General features: G+C 32.0%; 2 protein-coding genes across 2 annotated transcripts in view; one reads left to right on the plus strand and one right to left on the minus strand.

Moving 5' to 3' along the window:
* The window catches only part of LOC125838565 (3-ketoacyl-CoA synthase 11-like), an 80,301-nt gene that overhangs the window by 34,340 nt on the left and 31,312 nt on the right, over positions 1–14,649 (minus strand). The window lies entirely within an intron of this gene.
* LOC125838579 (uncharacterized) lies at positions 65–14,379 on the plus strand. The gene is made up of 7 exons (XM_049517635.1): positions 65–270; positions 1,321–1,363; positions 1,447–1,539; positions 1,630–1,692; positions 1,982–2,077; positions 2,175–2,252; positions 14,074–14,379. Exons 1-7 carry the CDS (start codon positions 137–139, stop codon positions 14,158–14,160), a joined length of 594 nt encoding a protein of 197 aa, XP_049373592.1. The 5' UTR covers positions 65–136; the 3' UTR covers positions 14,161–14,379.

Below are 14,649 nucleotides of genomic sequence, written 5' to 3' on the forward strand. Positions count from 1 at the left end.
AGATCACGATCGTACGATTTCCTTACAATATCAATCCAACGGTTCGAAATTAAAAGTCTTGTTGTATTAGCTGCAATTCAGAGCTTTTTCTTCAATCGATCATCGACGGAGCTTTGTGTGGAGAAGCATACATACGATGTCGTTTTGCTCCTCTGTGTCATCATCTCCACAGTCTCAGTCTATTTTCCCCAAACCTTTCCGATCTTCTAAGCCTTACAGCCCTCGTATCTCTGCTTCTGCCGATGTACCTGACTTTCTCTCCGCTAATTGGTACCCATCCTAACTCCCTCTCTTGTTTCCTCGTGAATATTTTGTATTAACTAGTTCTTCCTTAGTATTAGGTGGGCTGTGTATACGTAATCTTACCCTATTGTGTGAAGGTAGAGATGTTGTTTTTTGGGTTCTTACTTATGTGAAAATGATGTAAAGTTATTTATTTTGCTATTGGGTTAGTGGAAATCACGAATTTATTCAGTATTTTGGTTCTTCCCAGGGATTGAACTCGGGGTTTTTGACTTATTGAGCTGATACTTTTGCAATTTGTTTGATTTTCTGTAATTTTGGTTAATACGACTTTCGCAAGAAATTGCATTGTGTGAACTGAAGTTGCCAGTTTCCTTGGTTGATCTTGGGTAGTGTTGAGTTGCCACTAGTTGAGGTCAGCCACCACCACTTTAAATGAAATAATGATGTTTTCTGCTGCTTTCAAAAACTTAAATTCGTTAAACAGTTAAGTTTAAGCACAATTCTTGCACCGTCAGGCTTACTGATGCAACAAGAGCAAAGTCTCAATCTCAATCTCAAACTAGTTGGGTTGGTTTTCTGAATACATTATGTCCAGTCTGCTCTGTTTGGGACAATTTAACTCCAATCCCCAATAATTTATCTTTTGAAATAAACCAGGAGTTTTATAGAATTAGAGGCTCTTTAACTCTTACATTTCTGTACTGATATACAGATCTCTGGCTGAAAAGACTCCTGGTGGACACTGTATCTTATATAAGTGTACCTACAATAGCTAAGCCTTAATTCCAAAGTTGATATCGCCTATATGTATCCTTTGCTTCTATCATGCTTTGTTTAGCTAAGTAAGTTCACGTATACTCCCAGAGATTGGCGTATGAAAATTATTTGTGATAAACCGTGAAACTTGAGGTCAAGATCTTTGCATGCTCTCATACCATGTTGAATTATATGACCACCTCATCTAAAAGTTTAAATAATTGGCGAGATTTCACTTTTAATTACTTATGTCTTTAATAATCCGTTATTGGGAAATTCTATTAAAAACTATTTGCAACTATGCATTATCTGCTGCAGGCTTGAATCTCGTAGGAAAAAGCCATTCGGTCCAAGATTATGTGTAAGTTTCCAACACTTGAACGTGGATTCTTGGAGGTTTCTGCACTTGCTTATGTATCAATTTACTTTATGGTTTTGCAATAGTTTAGTGCAGAAGAAGCAGTTCGAAACCAGCTTGATGCATTGAAGTACAATGACCAACCTCATCACGATTATGGAGTTGAAGTCATGTACAGAGTAATTTCGGAAACTCTTTTTCTCTTTGAGTATGATGGTTTATAACAAGCTGAAGCTGGCTGTTTGGTTATCTTTAATCTCTCGTGATAGTTTGCTGGATTTGATCCTTTTCAAAGGTCTACCTACTTTGGACGCTTTTTTGACTTGGGTCAGGTTAGTAATCACTACCAAAATATTAATTTGGTTGTTTTATTTTTTGGCCTTTTTTGTTTTTATTTTCTCCTTAATCGTTAATTATTGCTGTATATTGGCTCAATCGCCATGAGTACTCAAAGAGTAAGCTGCCTGTCAAATCTATGCTCTTTAGGTCAAGGCATTTGAAAATAATTCCTGCACCAGAGGCAGCAACTAAAAGAAGCTTGTAGTTATTCTATTAATTAAAGAAAAGGCAATATTCACTATTACCTATCTTTACTTGGTTTGTCTACTGTCCATTGTGCAGTTTGAACGATTCAGGCGAATATTTCATCATTCAACTTATAGAGTATTACTTGGCCATCAGGAGAGGGAGATTTTGAGCAGTTTGCACGTAAATGAGGTTTGTCAGGTTTTACATGTTGCTTAAGTGCTAACAAATGTTAAGGAAATGCAAGGATAAGCTTAAGAATTGTCAAACTTCCACTATGCTTGTGTAGACTCTGTATAAGCAGCGTGTCTGGGTCCGTGGCACTCGACCTGAGGAAGAAGAAATCTTCCAATTTACCATGGCTCAGGTTTGTTCTTTATTGCTCACCTCCTTGTTGAGAGCATATTTGAATCAATATTTCTTTAACTGTGTTTCCCTTTGATTTTTCATTTCAAATATTACACAAAAAATAAAAAAGAAAATAAATATATATATTTAATTTTATATTCCATTTTTGGTATTGCTTTATCAAAATGATGCAAAACTTTTTTATGCCTCCAGGCTCTTTTTCTTATTCTATGCACATGCTGTTGAATATTTTTCATTTTTATTTATGCTAATAGCATGGATATAAACATGAAATAGTATAACACATATTTAAGTTGAAAATTCTTATAATTTTTTATTCCCTATAGGTACTAAGTAATTCTTATATGTCTAAGTATATGACTAAGTATAATATAGTTTGTTTTTAAAAGATAATGATATGAAATGAGAAGTTGAGCGTGTATACCTTCCTTCTTTCTGATCGATGAATAGTCCTTATCACTACCTCAGTAGTTCTCCTCTAGGCAATGAACGGTATTTCCGCCTAATTGACCTCAGTTCGGCGGCTTACTTCCTTACTGTTCTTCCTTAAGGCAGAAGATCACAACCTTCGTTTAAGACTATTTATGGAGTTTCAAGAAGAGAGATATAGAAACCAAACTTTATTTCATATAATTATTTTTACAACAAATCATACTATATCTTACACATACTCACGACATAAAAAAATACATTTCCCTGACGGGAGAAGTTATTACTCACTATTCATTAAGGTACCTAACATTTTTCTTCGAAGGGTGTTTTCTTAGAAAATGTAATCTGCCTTTCAAGTATGAAGTTCCTCTCATTTTATAGATGGAAGGAGGGACTTATTACAAAATATAACTTTTTAGGGACTTTCCTAAACTTTTACATATTTTTTCTTTCATTCTTCACTGATTGAAGATTCTTTTTTGATAAGATGAGGATGACTTGTCTGTCTTCTTTTGTTGATGGCCGACAAGATGTGACCTCTCCTTTTGACTTTGAAGAAAAGAAAATATTATTTTCTTTGTTGATATCTTCATGACGTAAGTGCTTACGTCTCCTGTTTTGTCTTTCATTTGACAATTACATTATTCTGCCCCTGGATGATTATGATCTAACATTTTACATGCTAGCTTCCATGTTTCTTCCGTTGCTCCTAATCTGTGAAACTCTATGTCAAGAATTCCATCTTTTAATTCCTTTGATTTGGATTTTCCTTTGGTTATTAAAACCCAATATTGGTCTTGATCTAAGACTCTGCAGTCTTCATTATAAAATCGTTTAAGAATAAAATATAATGTTTTTATTCCTAAAGCTCGTCTAGTTTGAATCTACTTCTTGTTGAGATGTGGAAGTTTCTTGTCTACACATGTGGCTTTGACATTGAAATCTTTTATTTTTTCTACTGATATGTAGTTGAGTGTGGGATAATAAGCTTGCAAATCCTTGCATTCCATAGAAATGCTGTAAAATCTGCAATAAACGCCATCTTCTTGGGCATAGTTTTTAACTGAATTGAACAGTTTTATTGGTAATTGAGATATTTCTTTTAGATCTTGTTTTGCATATACTCGATCTAAATGTCCAAATTCAAATAGTTGAACTGTAAAGTCCGGTGATCCGTTTGGAAATATTGATATTCTCGGAAACAAACTTGTCGTTCCTAGAACACCAAATGTTTCTCCGCTTTCCTCAGGGAGGTTGTAGATGTATCTTGTAAATGCAAGATACTCTTCCTCTTTATGGTGCTGTTTGCCAACCTGAAAAGAAGAAAAAACTTTTGCTCCAGATGGAACCTTGTTAGTACTGCTTTCTGGTTTCCCAGAGATAATTTTTTCAGCTTTTGCTGAGGATGTGCCTGTTTCTTCTTTTGAAATAACGGCATCAATTATTGCTCGGCTTTTTCCTTCATCTTTCGATTTAGGATTAGGCATATCCGTGCTTACCTTTGAGATGTTTTGGGCACTAGGTGCTAGTGGGACATCTCCTGCCACTTTGTTGGGATTAACATTCCCCTTTAGAATTGAATTCTGTTTTGGATATGTATCCAAATGTTCACATAAGAGTAAAAATTCTCTCATGTTTTCAGCTTGTATCATGCTGAGCTGATTTATTTCAGATTGTAAAATCCGAGCTTGTTCAGACAACTTTGACAGTTCATCTCTGATTTTGAATAGCCTTTGCTTTTATTATCTATGGACTCGTTCACAGTTTCCATTTTTTCATATATTCTGTTTACCAGAATTTTTGTTCGATTGTCCATATTGGACATTTCTGGAGATGAAATATGCAAGAAAATTGTCACTTCCTTTAATATATTATATTGTAAATGAATAAAAGGATAATAACATTTGCCATCGATGCAATCTTCTGTATTGTGGTTCAGAAGGAAGCTTGTTAAATATTAATCCTGACACCTGCGTGTTATCAGTTTTAATAACAAATTGCTTTGGTAAAAGGAAAGTAGAAAACTTTCTAATTCCTTTAACAATAGCCAATAATTCCTTTTCATTCGTTGAATATCTTGTTTCTGCATCATTGAAAGTACCACTTGTGTACCTCAAATTTCATTTAAATCGGTTTGCAATAATACTCTCCAATGATAATCAGATGCGTCTGTTTGTAATACCAAATTGTCATTATCTTCTGGTAGTCTAAGTTTTGGTAACTTAGCACATTCTTCTTTTAATTTTTTGATACACTGTGTGTGTTCTTCTGTCCATCCAAGTCTATTGGATTTTCGTATTAATTTTTGCAGTATATTCCTTTTTTTTTGCTAAATCTGGAATAAATTCTCCTGCATAATTCAAACATCCTAAATTTTTTTGTATTTCCTGTTTTGTTGATAGTTTATCAGGAAATTCTATAATCTTTTTTGAGATATGTGCTTGAAGTTCTATCCCATTTTTTGAAATAATCATTCCTAAGAATTCTATTTCATTTTTATTTCTATCTGCCTTCTTTTGGCTTAGAACAATTCCATTTTTCAGACAAATTTCTGAAAATTCTTTTAAATGTTTCAAATGTTCTTCATATGATTTAGAACATATTAATATGTCATCTATATAGACAATTAAAAATTCTTTTTCTGAGAAAATTTTGTCCATTTTTCTTTGGAATATTTGTGGGGCATTTTTTAGCCCAAAAGGCATGACCAACCACTCATAATGTCCGTTAGGGGCACTAAATGCAGTTAGCGGAATAGAGTTTTCTGATAATTTTATTTGCCAAAATCTACTTTTACAGTCAAATTTTGAAAAATAAGTTTTTCCTTTTGCAAGGTTAATTAAATTATTTTTATTTGGGATAAAATATCCATCAAATATACAGTTTTTATTTAGCTCTTTATAGTTTATTACTATTCGAGTTTTTCCTCTTTTTATTTCTGCCTGGTTTCTTACCATGAAAGTTGGGCTACTATGAGGACTTTTACTCATTCTTATTAACTTTAAGTTGAGTAATTCTCTGATTTGGATTTTGAATTCAATTTTGTCGTCTTCATTATAGAGCATGAGTTTGACTCTAATAATAACACTAGGGTCTTTTAAAGTTAAAATGGCCCTTTCATGACTTTGTTCCCATTTTTCTAATGGATTCTCTCCATATGATTTCTGTAAATTTTCTTTGATCTTTTCAAGATTAAGACACTTACAAGTAATTTTTCTTAGATTCTCTAATTATTTTCTTTTAAATTTTCCATTATCTTTATCTTTTTCAAGATTATAAGGATTTTGTTTTCTTGAGACTTTGATAAAGTATCCTCAAGGTGTTTTAAGGCTATCATGTATAAAGTTTGATGACAATCCTGAAATTGTTGTAGAAAATCATTTCCTAATAATAAATCTGTTTCCAGTTTATCATAAGCAAATAATTTATTTGTAGAGACAATCTTTGATCCCAAAATTATTTCTACCTTTTCCTTAGACTTTGCTAGTCTTTCTTTATCACCAGTGATTCCAATCATTGATATGTTATTCTTGTTTATGTCTCAATCTTTTATTAAAAAAGATTTTGCTAGACTTGCTTCAGATCTATTGTCTATCTGACAACAGGTTGTTATTTTTGTATCATAGAAAGCTATTTCTATGAAAATAGAAACTTTGAAAGATGTTTCTTTAGGCATTTTATTTTTTCGGTATGAAACAAGTTTCATTTTTATGGATCATTTCTATTCCATTTTTTTCCTATACTATAGTCCTCTAGACTATTTAGGAAAAGATTTCCTAGGATAAGATTTGATCACTTTCATGATTTGTAATATAACATGGAACTGTTATTCTTATTGTGTCTAGTTGTATTGGTAAATCTACCATATTCTTACAACCAAAATTGTTACCCTCAAAGGTTGTATATTTATAAGGATTCCCTTCATATATTTGTAATCCCTCTATTAGCATTCTTTTTATATGGTTAGTTGTAGCTCCTGTTTGGATTAGGATTTCTTGGAATTTTCATTTCGTTCCATTATAAAAATTTCCCATGATTTTTGTTATATTTGGATTTTCTATAATTCTTTTTGAATATCTATTGGATATACTTTTTCTAATGGAATTCCTTCCATATTCTATTGAAAGCCTAGGATTACTAGAACTTCCTATTTCTTGTGTTTTTCCAAACTGAATCTCATATTCGTCTGAAATTTGAGCTTGCTGAATTTTTGCTTCAACAATTCTTGTTATTCCTGCGCATTCTTGATCTATTTCGATCATTTCTTTGTTTTTATAAACCTTACCATAATTTAAGTTTGTAACTGTGTACAAAGCTTGGTAATAAATACTCATTATATGATTACCTGGTTTGAATAAATCTTTCCTTTTGATCTGAAAATGTAGACTCAATGCATCATTAAAATCAGCATCTTTGAGTGAAATACAATATTTGGGGTAATATGTAAAGAGGAGTTTTGTATAGGCTAGGTTTCCCTCTACTATACCAAGGTTTCCTTCTCTTGCATTCATAAATCTTTCGTCTAATAGATTTATAACTATTGGACAATTGATTCCTTCTTTAAAAGTCGACTTGACTAATATTTGGATTCCTACTAAATGATCATAATTCATTTTTTTTTCTTTTCTTTTCAGGAATTTTTTTAAGTATTTGATCTATCATTGGTTTAGTTAACAGGTTTAATTTGTGTTTTCCTGTTGTTTGTGTAATTTTTATCACTTTTTCAACTTCTTGATATTCATGATAGGAAATTTTATCTCTTGCAAACATTCTTTGCATTCTACTTAATAAGGTTATCTTCTGTTTAAGATTTAGTTTTAATCCTTGGATTTTTCTGAAAATTTCTCCATCAAAGGTTGTTTTTAAAGCATATTCTTTGTGATCTTCTTCAGTTTCTAAGATTTGAACTGAATTTTCGTTTTCTTGAATTTCTTTACTCATTTAGTCAGAATCTCCTGAGCTGGTTGAGTATTCTTCATAGATTTCACTAAAGAAGTCTTCACTACCTATTGATTTTATTGATTCTAAATCAGAATCAATGTCTATTCTGTCTATTTTTGATATTTTTACTTTTCTCTTGTTACATTCGTAACTTTTATGACCTTCTTCACCACAATTATAACACTTGCATTTCTCTGCCGGTTTTGTTTTTTTAAATTCTTTTTTCTTTTTATAATATCTTTTTCTGGGTAAATAATCTTGTTTAGAAATATTTTTTCTTTTTATTAAACCCTTTCTGAGTTTTCTTTTCTTATATGGTTTATCATTACATCCCCATTGTGTGGCTGCATTTATATCTATACAGTATATTTGTGTATTTATTCCTTTGGCTTTTCTTTGTATAATATGTGACATACATAATTGACCAAGTCTAATTTTTAGGAAACTTATTCTTTGCTCAAGAGTATCTCCTTTTTTATTTTCTTTTTCATATTCTTCTCTGAAGTATTTTGCCCAAAAGCCTGGTAATTTTTTATAGTATTTTTCAAGATATGGAATCATTTCTTTTTCACTATCAAATATTTTATAGTAATATTCTTCGAATTCACAAGTGTATTCTTAAATATAACTCATTTTACAGATTTGTAATTTTTCTAATTGCTCTTTAGCAATTGTTCTTGCCTTTTCTCTGTTGTCTATAGGGCTTCCTTGCCCACCAAAGAATTCATTAGTAATGTATTGTTTTAGGTTTGTTATACCTTCTTGTAATGAACTTTTTAATCCCTCTAAAGTATCATTTTTTATAATTTTCTCTACATCTTCTGTTAATCCAGAGAACCAGTCATTTACATTTCCTATAAAAGTATTTATCATGATGATGTGTTTTTCTTCATCAGTATAATTTTCTTTTCCTAGTAGGAAATATAAAAGTATGTTTTGAACCATAAATCTAGACTTGTTTCCGGATCTCTTTTACAATCTAGATCTAGAAATTGGGTTCCAATATCTCCTGTTGGGAGTCTATTAGGCATGAACCTGGATTTATCATCATTATGATATTGTTTTATAAAATCTTTGTTCTTTTTTGCTTTATTTGCAAAAAATGTATCGTTCTTTTCTGGCTCCTGTCATTCTTCTTTAATGGATTTAGATCCATCTCCTTCTTCAAATTTTTCAAATTTTTCTTGGGGTCCTCCTGTTTCTCCTTTATTCATGAATACTTTTATTTCTTGTTCTGAAAGATTTAGATCTTCCATTGCATAAACTAGCTCATCTAGTTCATTCATTGTAATTCTTTTTCTAATTCAGAAGATTTATTTTCTGTTGTTTCTAGATTTTCTTCTTCAATTTTTTGTTTTTCTAGGAATTTTTGGATTAGTATTTCATCCATACTTCTTTTTTTATAAGTGTTTTTACTTGCAAATTTCTTTGCTAGTAATTCATTTATGTATTTTTGACTTACTCTTTTGTCAAATTTTTCTGTTTTTTCAATTACATTTGTAATTCTTCTTGGAAAATTTTCTTTTAGAGAAATAATCTCTATTTCTATCATTTTTAACCTTAAAAGTTATTTGTTTATGACTTTCTATTAAGTCTTTTAATAATTTTGAGACTTCTCTTAAGCTCATATTTATTTATTCTGAAAAGTAATAATTAGAAGTATTCATTTCATTTATGCTTTCATCCAAATAATTATAATGTATTTCATATAATTCTTCTTCAGATTTCTTTTCTAGAGTAATTATAGTTAAGATTTTCTTCTTAAATCTTAATCTAAGGTTTTAATTACCTGTAAAATTGCTATTAAGGTTTCATCTTCTATATACCATATATGTTTTACTAGAGTAAAATCTAGTTCCATGGTTCTTTTAGTATCTTGGCTCTGATACCATTATTTTTGGGATGTTTCTCAAACAGGGTTGTGGATAATTATGCGGTAAAAATTACGTATTTCTTCAAAATTGATAGAGCATTTTTGTATTCAAAATACTCTTGTATTCTATGCATTTTCATTTCATTTATAGCAAATATAATTTATGTAGATCTTAGGCTAGCATGCAAATATGCTTGCTCCATTTTTGGTATTGCTTTATCAAAATGATGCAAAGCTTTTTTATGCCTCCAGGCTCTCTTTCTTATTCTATGCACATGTTGTTGAATATTTTTCATTTTTATTTATGCTAATAGCATGGATATAAACATAAAATAGTATAACACATTTTTAAGTTGAAAATTCTTATAATTTATTCCCTTTGAATACTTTTATTCCTAGGATAAGAAATATAAAAATATTCGACTTTTAAAGAAGGAAATGAATATTTAAATACTTTTGTTTAATACCATTATTTAAATCTTAACTACAACCTCCCTGAAGAAAGCGGAGAAATATTTGGTGTTCTAGGAAAGACAAGTTTGTTTCCAAGAATATCAATATTTTCAAACGGATCACCGGATTTTACAGCTCAACTATTTGAATTTGGATATTTAGATCGAGTATATGCAAAACAAGATCTAAAAGAAATATCTCAATTATCAATAAAACTGTTCAATTCAGTTAAAAACTATGCCCAAGGAGATGACGTTTATTGCAGATTTATAGCATTTCTATTGAATGCAATGATTTGTAAGCTTATTATCCCACACTCAACTACATATGAGTTGAAAAAATAAAAGATTTCAATGTCAAAGCCACATGTGTAGACAAGAAACTTCCGCATCTCAACAAGAAATGGATTCAAACTAGACGAGCTTTAGGAATAAAAACATTATATTTTATTCTTAAACGATTTTATAATGAAGACTGCAGAGTCTTAGATCAAGACCAATATTGGGTTTTAATAACCAAAGGAAAATTCAAATCAAAAGAATTAAAAGATAGAATTCTTGACATAAAGCTTCACAAATTAGGAGCAACGGAAGAAACATGGAAGCTAACATGTAAAATGTTAGATCATAATCATCCAGGGGCAGAATAATGTAATTGTCAAATAAAAGACAAAACAGGAGACGTAAGCACTTACGTCATGAAGATATCAACAAAGAAAAGAATATTTTATTTTCTTCAAAGTCAAAAAGAGAGGTCACATCTTGTCGGTCATCAACAAAAGAAGACAGACAAGTCATCCTCATCTTATCAGAAAAGAATCTTCAATCAGTGAAGGACGAAAGAAAAAAATATGTAGAAGTTTAGGGAAGTCCCTAAAAACTTATATTTTGTAATAAGTCCCTCCTTCCATCTATAAAAGGAGAGGACCTTCATACTTGAAAGGCGGACTACATTTTCTAAGAAAACACCCTTCGAAGAAAAATGTTAGGTACCTTGATGAGTAGTGAGTAGTAACTTCTCCCGTCAGGGAAAGGTATTTCTTTATGTCATGAGTATGTGTAAGATATAGTATGGTTTGTTGTAAAAATAATTATATGAAATAAAGTTTGGTTTCTATATCTCTCTTCTTGAAACTCCATAAATAGTTTTAAACGAAGGTTGCGATCTTCTGCCTTAAGGAGGAACAGTAAGGAAGTAAGCCGCCAGATTGAGGTCGATTAGGCTGAAATACCGTTCATTGCCTAGAAGAGAACTACTGAGGTAGTGATAAGGACTATTCATCGATCAGAAAGAAGGAAGGTATACACGCTCAACTTCTCATTTCATAGCATTATCTTTTAAAAACAAACTATATTATACTTAGACATATAAGAATTACTTAGTACCTATAGGGAATAAAAAATTATAAGAATTTTCAACTGAAAAATGTGTTATACTATTTCATGTTTATATCCATGCTATTAACATAAATAAAAATGAAAAATATTCAACAGCATGTGCATAGAATAAGAAAGAGAGCCTGGAGGCATAAAAAAGCTTTGCATCATTTTGATAAAGCAATACCAGAAATGGAACAAGCATATCTACATGTTGTTGACCTCAGTCCGGCGGCTTACTTCCTTACTGTTCCTCCTTAAGGCAGAAGATCGCAACCTTCGTTTAAAACTATTTATGGAGTTTCAAAAAGAGAGATATAGAAACCAAACTTTATTTCATATAATTATTTTTACAACAAACCATACTATATCTTACACATACTCACGACATAAAGAAATACCTTTCCCGGACGAGAGAAGTTACTACTCATCAACGTACCTAACATTTTTCTTCGAATGGTGTTTTCTTAGAAAATATAGTCTGCCTTTCAAGTATGAAGTTCCTCTCCTTTTATAGATGGAAGGAGGGACTTATTACAAAATATAAGTTTTTAGGGACTTCCCAAACTGCTATATATATATATTATTGTTAAAATATGCATACTGTGGAAATTAGACTATTGAGTCTATTATGTAGTTTAGAATTCTCCATCTCTGTTTATAAGTTATTTCAACGTGTTCAAGATAGTAAACACTTCTCCAATTTATTTGTATTTATATTGGACCAAACAAATTTAAGAAAGAACGGGATGCTGCAATAGAAGCTCTTTAATAATGAAACAACTTTTTTGCTTGTGGTGAGTGTCGTTATTTGAATCTAGTTTATTCACACAGAAAGGAGCAAGTATTCCAACTCATTTTGTACTCTTTTTTTTGTGCTTCTGGGTTCTGTTAAGCTGTTAGATATAGTTTATTGATTTCATGATCTGCTCTCTGAGTAGCTTTTTGAGAGAAGTGAAAATGGAAATTGATCTTTGTTATTTAGGCAAGAGACCCTTTGCTCGAATCCTTCCCTCCAAAATTTTAAATCTTCCTGTAGCTTGCAATTTGTAGCCTCCAAAATGCATTCGCCTGAATAATTTATCTTGTGTCAACAACTTAATAAAGAAGGAAATGTTTTGCAATTCCTTTTGTAAGACAGAAACTCAGGATCAACTTTGCATTGCATCTCCCTATCAATAACTGTTGAATTTCCACATCTTCTCAGAGCATTTCCCACTTGTGTTGGACAAATTTGGAACGTAGTTAATATTCCACCATATCAGGGTTAAGCTAGATTTGTACATTAACTAAGTTGTCAGATAACCGTCCTCGAGATTCCTGACTATCTATGCGAAGTTTCATGACTGTGACTTCACTGCTCAAATTCAGCATCTGGATAAGAGAGAAGAATCTAGAGTTGTGGGAAGGTTAGTAGAACACTCTAGAACTCCCTAAATATTTTCAAGAATGCTTTAGAATTCCCTAGAACTTTTAGAGAATTCTAGATTAGGACTAAAGTGTAAATATTGCAGGGACTTGTAAAGTAATTATTATTTACACTTTAGTCCTAATCTAGAATTCTCTAAAAGTTCTAGGGAATTCTATAGCATTCTTGAAAATATCTAGGGAGTTCAAGAGTGTTCTACTAACCTTCCCACAACTCTAGATTCTTCTCTCTTATTCGGATGTCGAATTTGAGCAGTGAAGTGGCGGGTGATGACACTCAACCTGGCTTTGATACCACGTGATAGTCGGATGCTGAATTTGAGCAGTTAAGTGGCGGGTCATGACACTCAACCTGGCTCAGATACCACGTTGTCACGGACTTAGAGTCTCACAAATGTTATGTGTGGCACTCGACAACTTACTCACAGTCTTGTAAGCCTTGCAAGAAAGATTTAGAGAGCTTTGAAAAAAGGTTTTGTGGAAGATTGATTACAACTTTGTGGGATGATTTTGCAAATGAGAGAACTCTATTTATACTACTTCCTAGGGGCCTAAGTGTAAATAATAATTATTTTACAAGTCCCTACAATATTTACACTTTAGTCTTAATCTAGAAGTTCTAGGGAATTCTATAGCCTTCCTAAAAATATCTAGGGAATTTTAGAATGTCCTACTAACCTCCCCACAACTCTAGATTCTTCTCCCTTATCTGGATACCGAATTTGAGCACTTATGACAGAAGTCTCTATAGAGTTATCAGGTTTCAGGATCATTCACAAAATCCGTTCTACATCAACATGAGGACAAAAAGATACAAATCAGATTAAATCGTCAGTTTTCAAAGTAGTCCATCAGAAAACTTTCTATTTCTTGTCCTTCCACAGACACCCACCAGATGCATACTGGTATTGTATTTCATGTGGTCTTCATTGCTTTTGATAGCCCTTTTCTGCTCCAGCCCCTTAGGAAATTAGAGGTAGATCTTTTCATGACCAATTCAGTCCCAACATACTTTAAAATATAAACCTGTATCGCAACAGAACAATGCAACTGTGTGTTCTTTCTTCACACATATATTTATTCTTAGTTGGCATGAAACTAGTTTTGTATGCTTTAGGTTGTGTGCAACTATTCTTAGTTTAATGTCACATACAGGGAATTTGGAAGCAGCCATACTAAATTACGGGAACATTAAATCAGACACATGTCATCTACACTTGATATTTCCATTATCTGTTTCTGGGATTTTCATTTTTCTATTTCCTGTTTTCACTTAGTAAGAAGAAGATAATAGACATATGGTTTGTAATTTACAGCGTGTTGGCGGGTCTTGGGATGGCTACTGGCTGACAGAATCTGTGCTTCACGATGGGGATACTTTCTCTGGTGGTGTGGCTTACTGAACTAGTATCCACAGTAGCTTGGAAATCAATGTGGTTTCATTGTAACTTCACTGCTGTGAGTACGAGTAATATACAGTATAATGTATAGTTCAGTTGCTTACCATCTTCGTTGTATCAAAAGAAGACTGGCCAATCATGTATATAGAAACTTGTACATTTTATAGAATGTAACAAACACATATTTCTTCTGATAATGCATCAAACATCAGTATTTCACCACTTATTGTGCTTTTATTAGTCGTTGACAACAGGAATAATCATATCACATATCAGCATTCGTTCACCCTGACGACATTTCCGTCCCAGATCAGCTTTCAGTACAACTAATCTACAATACCTGATAGCAGTCGAGGGATATCTCTTAAGCCAATTATTATCTATGAAGCTTTGTGTGGGATCAATCATGACTTAAACAATAACAGAATTCTGTCTCACCATGAACTCTCCTACATCTTTAACAAGATCAAGCAAAAAAAAAAAGTCAAGTTC

Source organism: Solanum verrucosum, unplaced genomic scaffold, assembly GCF_900185275.1.
Source record: "Solanum verrucosum unplaced genomic scaffold, falcon-dt-bn FXZP01000182.1, whole genome shotgun sequence".
In the NCBI taxonomy this organism is placed as follows: Eukaryota; Viridiplantae; Streptophyta; class Magnoliopsida; order Solanales; family Solanaceae; genus Solanum; species Solanum verrucosum.

Excerpts from the sequence above, each read along its gene's own strand:
- LOC125838579 (XM_049517635.1), top strand. The coding sequence starts at position 137 with ATGTCGTTTTGCTCCTCTGTGTCATCATCTCCACAGTCTCAGTCTATT. Across the intron at positions 271-1,320 it reads GACTTTCTCTCCGCTAATTG|GCTTGAATCTCGTAGGAAAA; the intron begins GTACCCATCCTA and ends TATCTGCTGCAG. Across the intron at positions 1,364-1,446 it reads CATTCGGTCCAAGATTATGT|TTTAGTGCAGAAGAAGCAGT; the intron begins GTAAGTTTCCAA and ends GTTTTGCAATAG.